This window comes from Oryzias latipes, chromosome 8 (genome assembly GCF_002234675.1).
Source record: "Oryzias latipes chromosome 8, ASM223467v1".
In the NCBI taxonomy this organism is placed as follows: domain Eukaryota; kingdom Metazoa; phylum Chordata; class Actinopteri; order Beloniformes; family Adrianichthyidae; genus Oryzias; species Oryzias latipes.
Window position 1 is genome coordinate 24,536,628 of NC_019866.2, and position 16,176 is coordinate 24,552,803.

Here is a 16,176-nt window from a genome sequence, read left to right on the forward strand (position 1 = left end):
GCCGTAGAGGGTGGGGGCCGCGAGCCAGCTGGCACGGCTGCTGGCGTTAATGGGAGCCGCTGCAATAGAACTGCAGGACCCCTGCGGCCCCCGCATCCCTGCTGTCTGTGGCTGCGTCGACCCCCCCGCGCAGCAAGGCGTTGAGGGGAGGTGTCCTCTTCCATCCCCCTGTTGTAGGCCACACATGCTACACGCTGCAGAGTCAAGGGGGCGGTGTCAAGAGCCCCGAGGGCGGGGGGCGTCGGACGCAGCGCTTCCTCGAAGATTCTATATTTACAACCTCACTGCGTCGTCTTCTCCTATATATTTCAGAGCAGTGTTAACATCTCAGGCCCCCTCCTCCAGACTCAATGCTAGAGCCCGGACCTCCAGAGCCCCCCAGCAGCACCCCGGCCCCCACCCAGCTCCGTTTCACTGCATTCTACCGTTAATAGCTCTGAATAAAACATTTCTATACATATATCTCTGTTCTCAAAAAAAACCACCCGGAGGGGCCGAGTTCAGACAGATGAAGGGCGGGGGGCAGCAAAGAAGAGGGGGAGGGGGTAAATGTGTGATTACAGGGGGCGCAGCTGCCCTCCCCGCTCACAGAGAGTGAAGCCAGCTGTGCTCTTACATCGCCCCCTGGTGGGATTGACAGGTAGCTGCATACAAACCAGGCTGCCAGCAGGAGCACCCCCCCACCTTAAATTTCCCCTTCTTTCCACCCCCCCCCCCCCCCCCCCCCGTCTGCACTCAGCCCCTCCCCTGGCATCAGGTCTCTCCGTATTCAAGTTTCATCTCATTTTCTGTGTTTTGATTTCATCATCCCTCTGGGACGCGCCCCCCTCCCTCCTCGTCCCTCCCCACCCGTCGGCAGGTCCGCGTGTTGCTCTTCTGTGTCCGTCCGTCTATCTGTCCGTGCATGTGTCCGTCAGGCAGGGGGGGGGGGGCCTCAGCATGTCGGGACGCTCGGGGCCCTCACTTCCGGCGTGGCTGGTGGTCCTGAGCCAGGCCCTGGGGGCTGCCCATCTCTGTGAAGCCCTGAGGGTGGGGGCCGGGGCTCATGCCCCCCATCCCCCCCTTCTGTGCCTGTTTAACCTGTGTCAGGATGTCCCGGATCTTCCTCTGGGCCAGCTGGAGCACAGAGAAAACACAACGTTGGGGGGGGCCGGAGGGGAAAGCTGAACGTGTGCAGACAGGAAACCCCCCCCCCTGAGTACCTGGCTTGCATAGAAATGTCCGTTGATCTTGACGATGACCTGGTCATTCTCATCGGGCGTCTGCTCTCTGGGCACCACCACCTCCGCCGCCGTCAGGTTCTGCAGCTCGTTCACCTGGAGAGAGCGGCTGCAGGTTACCGACAGGTAGCAGAGCTCCGCCCCCTCACCCCAGAACCTGGCTAAGCTTTCCTCTACGCCCGACTCCCTTCATTCTACAACAACCCCACGTCAGGATGCTGAGCTACATGTCCATGAGTGGGTGTCTCACCGTCTTGCCTCCTTTTCCGATGACCCTCCCAGCTGCTGCAGCGGCCATCTTGATGTGGGTCTCCAGCTTCACCTCCTCTTTGGGCCCAAAGAAGTTCTCCTCCTTGAGTTTTCCGTAGATTCGGCCCTGGGCCTGAATGTGGGACAACAGAAGGTCCAGTTTTCTCATCTAGAAATCTGAAGGAGAACCCTGAACTCCACCACCAACCAGGGACTGGGGTTGGGTTGTCGTATGGATGGGGTATGTGTTAACCCCTTGTGCTATATTGTGGGGTCCAGATGACCCCACTCCCAACATTAACATGCCTGGAGGCATGAGGGTTCAAATGGATCATGGAGCAGAAAGAATAATTCTGGTTTGTGTCTGGCTGGAATTCAGTCGTACATCTGAAAGGAGCGGTGAAGGAACAAGCCTGGAGCCAGATTCACTGGATCTGCAGCCCTTTGACCTTTGACACCAAGCCTCTGTCTGAACTCCCTCCCTGCTAACTACTAACAAAGCTATCTAGTGTGGGATCATCTGGGGCCATGCTGATGTTAGTGACGGTCTAAAGTCCAGCAATGTTCAGAAATCCACGTGGATGTGGATCGACCACAGGTTACCCGCTCTGCTATAGTTCCATCCATCCATCATCCATCATCCATTCATCATCCATCAATCATCCATCCATCCATCAATCATCCATCCATCAATCATCCATCCATCCATCATCCATTCATCATCCATCCATCCATCATCCATCCATCATCCATCCATCTATCCATCCACCCATCATCTATTAATCCATCCATCATCTATCCATCCATCCATCCATCCATCAATCATCCATCCATCCATCAATCATCCATCCATCAATCATCCATCCATTCATCATCCATCCATCATCCATCTATCTATCCATCCACCCATTCATCATCCATCCATCAGCCATCCATCTATCCATCCATCCATCATCCATCCATCCATTATCCATCCATCCATTATCCATCCATCCATCCATCATCCATCCATCCATCATCCATCCATCCATCCATCCATCATCCATCCATCCATCCATCCATCCATCCATCCATCCATCCATCCATCCATCCATCAATCATCCATCCATCATCTATCCATCCATCCATCCATCCATCCATCAATCATCCATCCATCATCCATCCATCAATCATCCATCCATCCATCATCCATCCATCATCCATCCATCCATCCATCATCCATCCATCCATCAATCATCCATCCATCATCTATCCATCCATCCATCCATCCATCAATCATCCATCCATCATCCATCAATCATCCATCCATCAATCATCCATCCATCCATCATCCATCCATCCATCCACCCATTCATCATCCATCCATCAACCATCCATCCATCAATCATCCATCCATCTATCCATCCTTCTTCCATCCATCCATCATCCATCCATCAATCATCCATCCTTCATCCATCATCCATCCATTAATCATCCATCATCCATCCATCCATCATCCATCAATCATCCATCCATCATCCATCCATCCATCCATCAATCATCCATCCATCATCCATCCATCCATCAATCATCCATCCATCCATCAATCATCCATCCTTCATCCATCCATCAATCATCCAGCCATCTATCCATCCATCCATCATCCATCCATCCATCATCCATCCATCCATCAATCATCCATCCATCATCCATCCATCATCCATCCATCAATCATCCATCCTTCATCCATCCATCAATCATCCATCCATCCATCATCCATTCATCCATCAATCATCCATCCATCCATCCATCAATCATCAATCCATCTATCCATCCATCATCCATCCATCCATCAATCATCCATCCATCCATCATCCATCCATCCATCCATCATCCATCCATCCATCAATCATCCATCCATCCATCATCCATCCATCCATCCTTCATCCATCCATCAATCATCCATCCATCCTTCATCCATCATCCATCCATCCATCATCCATCCTTCATCCATCTATCCATCCTTCATCCATCCATCAATCATCCATCCATCATCCATCCATCCATCCATCAATCATCCATCCATCATCCATCCATCCATCAATCATCCATCCATCATCCATCCATCCATCATCCATCCATCATCCATCCATCCATCCATCAATCATCCATCCATCATCCATCCATCCATCATCCATCCATCCTTCATCCATCATCCATCCTTCATCCATCCATCAATCATCCATTCATCATCCATCCATCCATCCTTCATCCATCATCCATCCTTCATCCATCCATCAATCATCCATTCATCATCCATCCAACCATCATCCATCCATCCATCATCCATCCATCCATCATCCATCCTTCATCCATCCATCCATCCTTCATCCATCCATCCATCCTTCATCCATCCATCCATCATCCATCCATTATCCATCCATTATCCATCCATTGCTGTTGTCTCCAGAACCCACTGCAGACTGAAAGACTTGTGCTGGTCTTAGAGCCGGGAACCATTTCCCTCCCCAGATTTAACAGGCACCACTTCTAAATTCATCTAGAGATGCATTTTCCTTCCTGAGTTTTTAAATCTACTGTTAATGAAAAGAGGTTCTGATCACTTCCTGGTTTAGTGCCTTCATCTGGGGTTGAGGTTAAAATCCTGAAATCTGTCCTGGACCACCACTGTCCTCTGGACTTTAAGGTGGAGACCCCTGACTGTATACAGTGATGAGAGTCAGGCAAGGAAAAAATCCCTGAACTGTTCTTTGAGCGATATGGCGGGCACAGAGCGAAATTTTGGAAAAATACGTGGTCTTAGATGCATTCTGGTGCATTCTGGCAGCTAGTTATTCACTTCTTTATCAAGAAACTAAGACTAATTGGAGCATCATGATTTGTCATTCAAACCCCTAGTTTGACTCTCCATTAAGGACTTGCTGGTCCCAAAAAAGAATTTGGAAAATTGCTCAAAGTAACACAATCCTACAATCTACGCTTTTCCTTAAAGCTGCAAAACATACAATTGCTAAAATATAGTAACATCAAAGCCCCAAATGGCAAAAAGAACACCAGTAACTATGATATTCTATGAAAATACCTCAGTTATTTATACATTATTTCTGCTTTAGAAATGACTGATGTACAACATCCACTTGCACTGTTTTCTCAAACTATAATTACATCAAAATATGGGATCTGCTTTAAACTATAATTCTATAACATAATACATCAATTCTTTAACACCAATACTAAGTAATCTGGGAAATATCAAAACAAACATACAAACTAAGCTAAACATTGTAAACATTATTTTTTAAGGGAGTGCGGGTCCAAACCATCAAATACTTATAATTAATGTTAACTATACTGAACTAAATCATGGTAATTAGGAAATACAAATAAATTAGATAGAGAAATGTATTCAAAAAAAAAACTGAAACTCAAAACTAAAATTGAAATTATTTCAAAATGTGGTTTTGAGATTATTTTACACAAAAAAGTATTTGACCTACACTACCTTAAAAATCTTTTTTTTCCAGCCAAGACCACTTCAATTTGTTTTTTATCGTCTTCTCACAACTGAGGTCGTGACCACGCTCAATAATGACGATGCCTGCCATTATTTTAACACAAATTTGATCGCAAACTCTTCAGATGTGTTTGTGAAAGTTTAGCGTGGGTCCGCCAGTTTTGGTCTCTAGGGAAGCAAGTCACGCTGACCACGTGGTGCAGACAGAGCCAATCAGACCCGTCGACGCATCCGAAAGCAACTAAAACGTCCCGTCATTGGTCAATTAGGCCGGGAAGACGAGAGATGGCCACGACCATAGAGGAAGCGATCTGCGGAGAAATATAGAAAATAAAGCTAAAATTAGCTGATTTCAGACCATTTTCTAATCCGGAAAGCGATTTGTCCGTAGAGATCAGGTCTTTATTTCCCGGAAAGTACGTTCGGTTTGCTCAAAAACCCGGATTTCCGGGAATTCCCGGAAGACTTTCATCACTGTGTATATGAGAACTGGACCAATCACTGCTTATTGACGCCGTCCAACACGCCGGCGTCCGGATCAGGAGAAAACGGGGCCGGACTGACCTGATGTGTTTGGAGCTGGTGGGATGACGTCACAGTCTGATTACCTTAAACTGAGCCTCAGGGGGTCCCGTCACGATCACCATCCTCATCTTTGAGTCCGGACTCTCCGCCGGCGCGATCTGGAGGAACCAGAACCAGAAGCAGAGTGGTTGGCGCTCCGGCTCAGCCCGCCTCAGACGGACGTCGACGTCCTGGACTCACCTTGATGGAGGCTCCAGCGAAGCGGCTCAGCTGTTTGATGTGTTGCCCTTTCTTCCCGATGATGGCGCCCACGGCCTGAGCTGGGATGTACACGTGGACGGTCTCCTGCTCCGGGGCCTAGGAGTGTGCACGTACACGCACGCACGCACACACACACACACACACAGCAGTTCGTGAGTCCCAGAACCCCCATCAAACACCAGTGTTTGACAGTGGAGTGGATTTTTACCCCGAAGCATCCGTAGGGGGCTCCACTGCCGGCGTTTCCAGGGGGTGGGGGGGGCATGTTGGAGGAGGAGGGGAAGAGGCCCAGGGCGCCCAGGTTGAGTCCGGGGATCAGGTGAGTCTGCTGCTGCAGAGACAGAAACCCAAACGTTGGTTCCGTTCACACTCTCAGGGCCGGTCCAAAGCGGTCCCAGCTGACAGGGGGCGTGGCCACTCACGTTCATGGCGGCGATGTCGTTCTCGTAGGCCTCTCTGACCTTCTTCATGACCTCCACCTCGGCCCGGCAGCAGTCCTCGATGGAGCCTTTCACCGTGATGGTCCTCTCCGGGTTGTACAGCGTCAGGTCCTGGAGCCTGCAGGCGCCGGGGGGAGGGGCCACACATAAGGACAAGATGTCATCTCTCATTCAGCCGTTCTTAAACGACCCCCCCCTTATAACACTCCTTCAGACAGTATGACCTCAGACCGCCGAACTCAGCAAAAACAGATTATTAATCCAGATTAAAGACGTTCAGACAGACACAGGAGCAGGTCTGCAGCGTGACCCCCCCCCTCCCCTCAGACCAGGGGGGGGGGGTGTCATGTGATCATTACACTGGAGGCAAGAGAGAAAAAAAAGCTTCTGCAAAAACAGAATGGTACATTGAAAAGACTCTTGTTTCATTAAAAAATATCTTATTTTCTGTCCTAAACCTAAAATGTTTTTCCTAAAGACCATTTTTCTGACAGCAGATTGACAGATGTAAAGAAAATCGCCCCTCAGAATTTAGTCTTCTCTCCCCATCGGCATAAAAACCGTCCATGGCGTGAGAAAAATGCTCGTACCAAGAATTCTGACTTTAAGAAAAAGTTCTAGCTGCGTTTCTTTCCATCACACGTCTGCGCAAAACCTTTTCCAACTTGGAGAAACGTCGAAGAAAACACCATTTTCACAATGACGTGGTTTCCCGTGGGAGCTGTGGATCCAACAATTCCTCATGACACGCCCACCTTTGGATGAGCTGTCGCTGTGGGACCTCTGGTGGCGCCGCCGTGCAGCGGCCAAGGCCGCCAGCTCCTACCAAGAAGCGCATCGCCATCCGGTTGTTGGTCACGTGACTCATTTAGTTTGAAGAACGTTTTTCTGCTGCTGTTTTGTAAAATCTGTCAAAACGCCTCAGAAACCTCCAAACACTTCGTCACCAAAGTTTTTCCACATCATCGCGTTTCCACGAAGCGAATTTTTATCGCAAATCCAATTTGTGCGATTTCCTAATCAACGGAGACGCAGCTACCAAGACACATTTTGTCGTCATGAAACTACTGATTATTATTAAGTGTCTGTTCTGTGGGGACAGATCTCCAGGAGGGGTTCCCTCCCGTCTCCTCCCGGTCCAAACCCCCCCGGTGCCGGTGCGGACCCTGAAAGTGGACCCTTACGGGGAGATGGTGATCTTGGTGTCCGTGTCCTGCTCCACTTTTTTCAGGTTGCGTCCTTCCTTCCCGATGAGGCGACCCACGAAGTTGTTGTGGGCCAGAATCTTGAGCGGAACCTCGTCGGCTCTGAGGACACGAGCAGAGAGAGAGAGAGAACGTCAGCGCCGGTTCTCCCGCCGTTTGTGACGCCGGAGAACCGGCGCTCAGGTTCTGGAACCCTGAAGGTTCCAGGGAGGTTTAGAATGGGAAAAAACAAAACCTACGTTTTGGTGTCTTTGGCTTCCTGGTGCATGATGTCCAGGATCATGCGGCAGGCGGCGGAGCAGCCCTCGGGGGTGGAGTGGATGCTGATGGGCTTCTCGGCGGCGCCGGCGTTCTCTTTGCGGTGAACGTCGATCCTGTGGTGACAGCAGTGATGTCATCAGCCTTCGATGACAGGGGGATACGTTTCCCTCATGTTCTGCCACACGTTGCAGTACAGGCCGTGTCCCACAGACGCTGCGTACATTTAGCGCCTTCTGCGAACTTTAGTTTTAGTCTTTACCCCTCGTGCTATCTTGTGGGGTCCAGATGACCCCCCTTACATTGACAAAGGTGGATAAAGGTGGAAAGATTTCATGTAATCCATGGACACCAGTGAAGATCACAAATCATTGAAGAAAAATGGTTCAGAGCACTGTCTAGTGGGTCTAGATGACCCAACGTTAACGCTGGGTCATCTAGACCCACTAGACAGCACAAAGGTTAAGGGAAATTTTCACAGATGTCTCAGAAATGAACCAGGTTAAGAGGACGAACAAACGACGCCAAGTGATGATCGCACTGTGTAGTCGTAGTTCGTGCGTCAGAACGTGATCTAAACGTTATCCATCGGTGGTTCAAGTCTGTCAGACAAACACAGAACGGTCGTGGAAAGACACAAGTTTGCATCACGCATAAAACACACACAATCGTGTAAGATTTACGTAAGAATTACATACAAACGACAAAAAATTCCCAAAACTGAATTCATGTAAACATCGACAAACGCAAGAAACACGTTTTCAGACGTGGGAAGTGTGAAAAATCTCCGTGGCGGCTGTGCGACACGGCCATGACGGGATTCAACCCAACGGCCCTGACGGGGGGTGGCGGTCCTGAGAGTACCCACTTGCTCTGCGTCTGCTTGGTGATGTTGCGAATGGTGGCCCCCTCCTTGCCGATGATGGCCCCCACGTACTGCGTGGGCACCAGCAGTCTGAGGGGGATGTCGGCGTGCGGCGTTTTGGGGGGCATCCCTGAGCTGGGGGAGCTGCCGCGCAGGCTGCCGCGGGGGCCGTAGCCGGGCCGCCGGCCGTTGTCGGGCCCCCGCTGGCCCCCGTCCGCCTCTGAGGTTTCGTCGGGGATGTAGGTGATCCGCAGGGCGTTGTTCTCAAACTGGTACCCGTTCAGCTTCTGGATGGCTCTGCGGGGGGGCACACGGCACAAGGTCAAGCCCCTCCCCACAGACAGAGCAGAGGCGGGAAAACCCCTGCAGACGGTCTGCAGGAGGGGGCGCCAGAGCACACTGCAAAAAACTCTAAAACGTTTTCCACATCTGAGAAAAATGAATTCAATTTAGACTAAATATTCTGTCGTGTCAAAGGTTTCTACACTAGAAAAAATGGTTTCGTCAAAACAAGTTAAAAAAGAAAACATTTTTGGTAAAACTTGTTTTTAAATACATTTTAAATCCTGCAAAGTCAAAAGTAAATCTTGAAATTGGCTCCAAATATCAAAATCAGTCAATCAAAATCAAAATCAGTGTTTATTGTTCCAAAAATGATTTTTACCCCCACCCCCCCACCCCCAAAGTCCTATTTTGAGTCTTTATTCTAAACCATGATGAACAGTTACACTTTTTAAGGCAGATTTGTTTACTTACAAACTGTTGTTAAAAGCATTTCTGTTAAGAGTTCAATCAAAGCTACCCCCCCCCAGATACACTTTAGTTAATACTAATGCTAGTTTGGTCTTAAAGTTAGTGATATTTAAAGCCAAACCAGAAAAAATTACTTGGTGAGATTTTACTTTTTCCAGTGTATATTTAATGAACATTTATATATGTGACCCCCACCCCCACCCCATCCCAACAGCCCCTATTTTCAGACCAGTTAAAAAACATTTATCGATAAAGTTCTCTAATTAAATGTAAATGATGCTGGTCTTCAAAGAGAATTTAAGATATTTTTAAGATTTTTTTATCGTCTTCAGGCATTAAACCCTAATGAAAAGTTCCTCTGCGGTCGTTTTGAAGCAGGGCTGCACAGCGGCGCCTCAGAGAGAGGAGGCCCCGCCATCAGTCAGTACAGACAGTTTGGTGACGATAGATTCTGTATCTTCAGAGCTTTGAGCATTTTTGACCAATTAGGATTCATATTTTTATTTAAACAATTCTTTAAAATAAACACCACATTATATTCAAGTATGGATCATAATTGGTCAAAAAGCTGAAAATACCTCAAAATGATGTTTGTGAAACACTTCCTGTGGATTTGTGAGTTTATATGACATATAATATAAATTTGTTATTATTGAGACTGAATTTACTCCATGGGGGGGTCGGCCCATCAGGACAGAGAGCGGCGCCCCAGAGCGCCCAGCAGATGGCGCTCTGACTGCATGACAGTAAGGCACACAGTGGACTGAAGGTGAGGGGATAACTGAGGAAGAGGAGGGAGGAAGAGGGACTCACTGCCGGGCGTGCTCTCTGGTTGCATATGTCACGTTAACCACCGCCGTCTCGCCGTCCGTGTTGACTGAAGGACAAAAGATATCACATTTTATTTAAAAAAAAGACTTTTTCCTTTAAAATATTGAGACTTTTGCAGCATTTACAACTAAATTCTTGTCCATTTTTTTTATAATATACGACTTTATATAATTCAAATTTCAGCTTCTTTTGTAGTTTTATGATTCCCTGCTTGTAAATGTTTGACTTTATTTTAGGGAGCCAGTTTAGCTCGTGCTGGTTTGCGGCGCCTTCCGTCCGTGAAACCCGGGTTCGACTCCGGGCTGCTCCCTGTTCCCTTCTCTACCTCTGCCGGTTCCAAGCCCGATCCGGCGTAAAACATTGCCAAGTTTACCATGCGACTTGTTCGCCGTGGCGACCCCTGATGGGAGAAGCCGAAAGTGGAAGGTAAAAAATGTTTGACTTTATTTCTTAGAATTCTATTTTATTAAAATGTTCACTTCTTTTGCTATAATTTTAAGACTTTATTTTCTTAAAATTTCAACTTTTTTCTGATAATTTTATGAATTTGTTTTCATTAAATATGAACGTTTTTTCTGTACATGTAACAACTTTTACAAGTTTTTGACCTTTTTCTCATAATTGTACAAGTTTATTTCCGTAAAAACTGGATGGTTTTCTTATAAATATTCAATTTTTTGGTTATAAAATTGGAATATTTTTTATAATTTTAAAGGTTTTTAGACATCCTGTTAGCGCTTCATTGCTTTTGTAGTTCTGTAAACGAAAACAGAAAAATATCATAAAAAACACTTTTTTTGATCAAATACAATACATAATGTTATGGAAATTAGAATTTAGTCTTTTTTCTTATAATTTTAAAAAACTTTATTTTGGTCCAATTTAGTCTTTTTTTCCTATAATTCTTCGACTAAATTCTGATAAAATGCTGACTGTTCTTCATAATTTCCCGTCTCTATAATAATTTTCCTTTTCATAACTTTAGGCGTGGAGTCGGACATGTTTGTAGTCTTTTCTGTTACCCCTCGTACTCTGGGCGGGGTCAGACCGTGAGGCAGAAGAGGAGGACCCCACTCACCTTGTTCACAGTTTTCTACGGTCCCACACTGAGCCAGCAGACCGTCCAGCACCTGACGCACAGACACACAGTCACTAACGCTGCAGGCGGGAGTGGCCTCTGAGGTGTCTGCACAGGTTGGATGCAGCCATGCATGCATGCATGCAACCAACCTGTGCAAACGACTCAGAGGCATGCAACCTTCACAAACTTCACTTGGACAAGGGTTAGGTTAGGTCAAACATTAAATTCTTGAAAGGTGTTTATGGATTGTTTCTGTGATCTATAGGAAATAATAATGGAGCGCAACTTTCCTTCCACTGACTATTTTAAATATAATATCACGTGGGCTCCAACTATAATGCAGTGATCTTATTCCATCAGAAAGCTTATAAGCTTATGAAAAGCTCGATTTCCGCTGCAGCTCAGTTTCCTTCCAGGTGAACTAGCAGCCGTTGGCCGCCAGGGGGAGCCCTTTAGCTGCACATCTGCTCTCAGGTGTAGAAAGGAACATTTCCACAAACTCTGGAGACACTTTATCTCTGCAGTCAGATGTTTTCGATGGAGTGATATTTATGCCACCACATTGCAAACAAAACTTTCTAAGTTGCAAATAAAAATATAAAATTCTTGCCTTTAAATACTTTTTTTTAGCTTCCATTTATTTTGCTTTCATAAATTTTATTTTGTATTTATTTGATTTTAATTTTCTTTTTTTGCTTTCAAAAAAAATTCTTTTTTCAACACAAATGTTTTCTCATGCGTTGTGTCTCATCTCGTTTTTTTCCTATCTTTGATTTTTTTTCTTATAAGTTTCAGTTTAGCGTGACAAAGCTGCCATCAAACAGCTGCTGATTGGTCCAGATTCCAACCAATCAAATCGCTGCATTTGTCTAACATGGTGTCTGATAGAGAGGCAGAGAAACCGAACCAGCTCTTTTTACCCTCGATTTGTCTCTTTGGATGAAGAAAGTTTCCTTTTTTATCATTTTAATAATAATTCATACTTTCGTTCTTTTCTTTCTTTCTTTTGCATTCAATATTTTTTTTTGTTGTTGTCAGATTTGTGAATTTATTGCTGAGGATCTCCTGAAACTGTAAAGTTTATCTGCTGACATTAAATCAACAGGTCTGAGTGATGATCTGTGAATCCTGCGGAGCAAATTATTAGTAAAAAGTTTGATTTTCTTTAAGAAGAAAAGAGAGACATTTCTATTTTATGCTGCACACGTGTTTTGGAATAAAATAACAGCATTAATAAGCTAAAGAATGACGGCTCAGCAAAGCAGACTCAATGTATTTAACAGAAGAAGCTTTTTTAACTTTTTTGTTTATTTTCACAGCGTCTTATTTTTAAGAACTCGTATTCTTTTGTCCAAAGTTTTAAAAAAAAGTTACTCAGGACAACAAATGCTATTTTCTCTTCATATTTCAACCTTTATTGATGAAAATAAAACAATATTTCAGATACTAATCTTAATCGTAATCAGATGTAACGGAGACGGAGCTCGGATGTTTTTCTGCTGCGTCACGTTGGTCGCTACACTAACATGAATAAATACAAAAAACGTTTGATTTGATTTTATCAGCTTTCCTGCTCCTTCTGGGTTTTACGCAGAGAAAAACGGACCAGAATGGTTGAAGACGGCAGAATCCCTACGAACAGAACCGACCCAAAGTCCATGTCTGCCTCCAAACACGTCAATATGAGACAGAGACTCCTGATTGGTCAGAATCTGGGCCAATCAGCAGCTGTGTGATGGCAGCTTTGTCACGCTGAACCGAAACTTACGGAGCAAAATCAAAGATAGGAAAAAGTGAGATGAGACACAACGCAGGCGAAAACTTCCTTTTTTCACACCCAAAAATATATTTGGAAAGCAAAAAAAAACATTTTAAACTGAAAGTTTAGAAAAATTGAAAGCAAAACAAATGAAAGCAAATATTTCATATTTTCATTTGCACGTTAGAAGGGTTTCTATGCAGCGTGGTGACGTCAATATCTGTCCAGTTTTCCTTCATGACTGAGGGATTCATCAGAAGAACTGGAATCCGCTGAGGAACGAGCGTGACCTCAAGGCCGCGTGACCTCAAAGCTGCGTGGACGGTTGGAAAACGTCACTCACCTCCCACTGCAGGTGAGGCGGGATGTTTCGGATCTGCAGTTTCCTGGTCCTGAAAGGGAAGATGGGAAACGTGAGAAACGTATCCTCCAAACAGCAGAGACATCATGACACGTGACCTAGAAGGAGCGGACACGCGTGTAGCGGACACGCGTGTAGCAACATACACCACCAGCTGAAGCGGACTCATTTTCTGCCTTTATGCTACCGCCTGACCTAATGCCTTGCCCAAAGACACATCGATATGGAGCGTCGTCTCCCTCTGGGATTCAGAAGCACCTCAGCCTCAACCCAAACACTAAACTGCAGTGACAGACGCTCCACCACAGCCGGACCCGTCTTTCCACGACCGCTAATGCATAAGTTATACATCACGCATCCGGCGCACAGATCACGTTAGGATGACGTAACGATGCAAGAATCACTAATGAATTACATATAAACAGCACAATAATCACACGCTTCATGCGTGGTTTATTCGTACATCTGTGGTTTAAACTCTTCTGTGAAAACTTCACGTGAAGACCACAACTTTTCCACATATGTTCACGTATGACTAGTTTCCTTCTGTGCTCTAAATGTGAGACACGGCCTTCAGCGTTGGAAGACCACTGCAGCACAGACTCTCAAGTCATTAGATCCATTTATTTAAGCCGTTTATTCTTTGAAGCAAAATAAAAAGTTTTTCCTTGTTGTTTATTGTGAAATGTATGTTTTTAATAAAGTTGATTCTGTAAAAACAGACGACTTCACGAGAAAACAGGTTTTAGAGTTTTTACAAATTGATTTTTAACATGAAGCATTTTTTCCATTTGAAATATTTCATTGATATTAATAAAAAACTTGAGCTGCTGAGTGTTTCCTTCATTCAAACTGAATGAACCTTTATTGATAAAGCCCTTTCATGACTGCATTTCCTGTCTTCACTACCATCAACAGACCACAGTGTGTTGGATGAATCCATCGGACGACACATGTTGGTTGATGTTTCGTCCTGGACGGATGGATGACGGAGAGACGATGGTTATACATCCCACCTCTGTGGGATAAAAAAGTTCTTGGCGTTTTCCTCCGACAGGTGAAGCGCCCTGATCCGAGGGGCGGGGCTTAGCAGCACCAACGCGGATGAAGGGACTCTTCTTCTACTTCTGCCCACCCATCCGTCCTTTCCTTTCCCGCCCATCCCTAAGCTGTTGCCATGGTTTCAGCCAGTGAGCAGGTGGCGGTGGTCGGGGGTGGGTTAAGTTCTTTGACCGGATGGGGGTTGGGTATGAGCGGTTGTGGGGGTGGGATGGATGGTTTACAAAGGAGCTGATGGGATCTGGGTTCTTCAGCGGACGAGTGGGCGGTCTGCACCTGCAAAGGTGAGCCTTCCCCCCTCGCCGTCCGCCTGCATCCCTAGAATGGCACTAAACGCAAATGAAGTATTTTCGTGTCTTCACAAAGTAGAGAAATACATTCAAATACATTTTTACCCAAAGTACTGGGAATTTCTGATTTGAAGACCAGGTTGTTGCCACAGGTTTGCAACGAAATGTAGCCGATCACAAACTCTATACACACACAAATTTGGAGTTTGGCTCACGGGCCGGACTTTGGACATGTCTGCCTGGTGGAGCTGGACTGGTGGTTTCAACCGTCTCCACGGGTTTCCCCAAACCTTAACCCGGTGAGGACCCTCAGCTCTGCAGGGGCCTCCAGAAGCACCGGAGGAGTTTGGCATCGGTGGGCATCGGTCAGGAGGACAGAGGCAACTTTACGCGCCGCTAAAGGAATCAATGGCAGCTAAAGTGAATGAAATAAACTCCTTTAGACATCTGACCAACAGGATGGACGCCTTCACAGAGAACTAACGGTATTTGTGTTTGGTTTGGTTTCATTTATGTCATTAAATGTTGGATGCCTGCCTAGCGTCTACATAGTATTGGGTTGATGCTGTGTTGCTGAATGAAAATGAAACTGAAAGGATAAGAACTGGCAAAAATAAATAAAATAAAGAAATGATCAACGTTGACCTTAAATAAAGTGAAAACAGCACAATAACAAAAAATATATGTTTGTGAAAAATGCCAGAGCCGGGTATCGAACCAGCGAGCTTCTGCACCAAGGATTTCCCATGGATTTAATGGAGGCAGAAATCCTGGAATATCTGGAAAATGTCAAGGATTTGAAGGACCAGAAGTCATGGATGGAAAAAGCTGAAGGAGCTGAACATTTGAATAGTTGAATGGTTGAAATAGATGAAAAATTGGAGAAGTTAAGAGGTAAAAAACGATGGAAGATAAAGAAAGAAAAAGAGGAAAACAATGGTTGAAAGCCATAAAAAGGACATCGTCATCAAGATACTGATCACACTGCAAGTTTGCCTCATTTTAAAGCCCCAGCTGTGACTTTTTAAAGTCTGTTTGACTCCACGTCTGATCCCATCACTCCTCAGAGGACAAGCAGGCGCTGTGGTGGTCTTTTAAGGCGGTTTTTGTTCACATCGACGTCAGAAATAATAACCATCCAGATCTACAGACACAGAATGCTTGAGTAGAAACAGGGTTGACTTCCCGCTGCAGGTTATCGGCCATCAAGGACCGGCGTGAGCTCAGCTGTAGGCTGAAGCAGATGTTTGAGAGAAACACGGGAATGTCTTTATCTGTGGAGGCGTTTGCTGCTGCAGCTACCAGGAGGACAAAGGAGCACAGAGGAGGAGGAGGGAGAGCAGAAAAACCCTAAAGGCCAAGGGTCGGACCCCCACCCCCCAGACTTCAGCGATCCATCACAGAGAGAAAGACGTGCAAATCCTGTCAGGGTGTCCCCCGTCTTATCAGGTGCACCATCAGGACCTCCTTCTGGAGCCAGCTGAGGACCCCCATGGACTTCAGCA

The 16,176-nt window shown here is 46.0% G+C and overlaps 1 protein-coding gene across 2 annotated transcripts in view; it reads right to left on the bottom strand.

The window, feature by feature from the left end:
• Positions 1 to 897: 897 nt before the first annotated feature.
• igf2bp1 (insulin like growth factor 2 mRNA binding protein 1) overlaps positions 898 to 16,176 on the bottom strand; it is a 35,545-nt gene continuing 20,266 nt past the window's right edge. Inside the window, exons 3-15 of one of the 2 annotated variants that reach the window (XM_023957844.1) lie at positions 13,305 to 13,353; positions 11,200 to 11,251; positions 10,104 to 10,167; positions 8,541 to 8,834; positions 7,654 to 7,788; positions 7,394 to 7,516; positions 6,192 to 6,327; positions 5,978 to 6,097; positions 5,749 to 5,865; positions 5,592 to 5,666; positions 1,471 to 1,602; positions 1,203 to 1,316; positions 898 to 1,116 (exon numbers count right to left, since the gene is read on the bottom strand). In XM_023957844.1, coding sequence (XP_023813612.1) covers positions 961 to 1,116; positions 1,203 to 1,316; positions 1,471 to 1,602; positions 5,592 to 5,666; positions 5,749 to 5,865; positions 5,978 to 6,097; positions 6,192 to 6,327; positions 7,394 to 7,516; positions 7,654 to 7,788; positions 8,541 to 8,834; positions 10,104 to 10,167; positions 11,200 to 11,251; positions 13,305 to 13,353 — 1,567 coding nt within the window. In that variant the 3' untranslated portion in view covers positions 898 to 960. Of the gene's footprint in view, positions 1,117 to 1,202; positions 1,317 to 1,470; positions 1,603 to 5,591; positions 5,667 to 5,748; positions 5,866 to 5,977; positions 6,101 to 6,191; positions 6,328 to 7,393; positions 7,517 to 7,653; positions 7,789 to 8,540; positions 8,835 to 10,103; positions 10,168 to 11,199; positions 11,252 to 13,304; positions 13,354 to 16,176 lie in introns of both variants that reach the window. The other variant, XM_023957843.1, reaches the window with a different exon arrangement.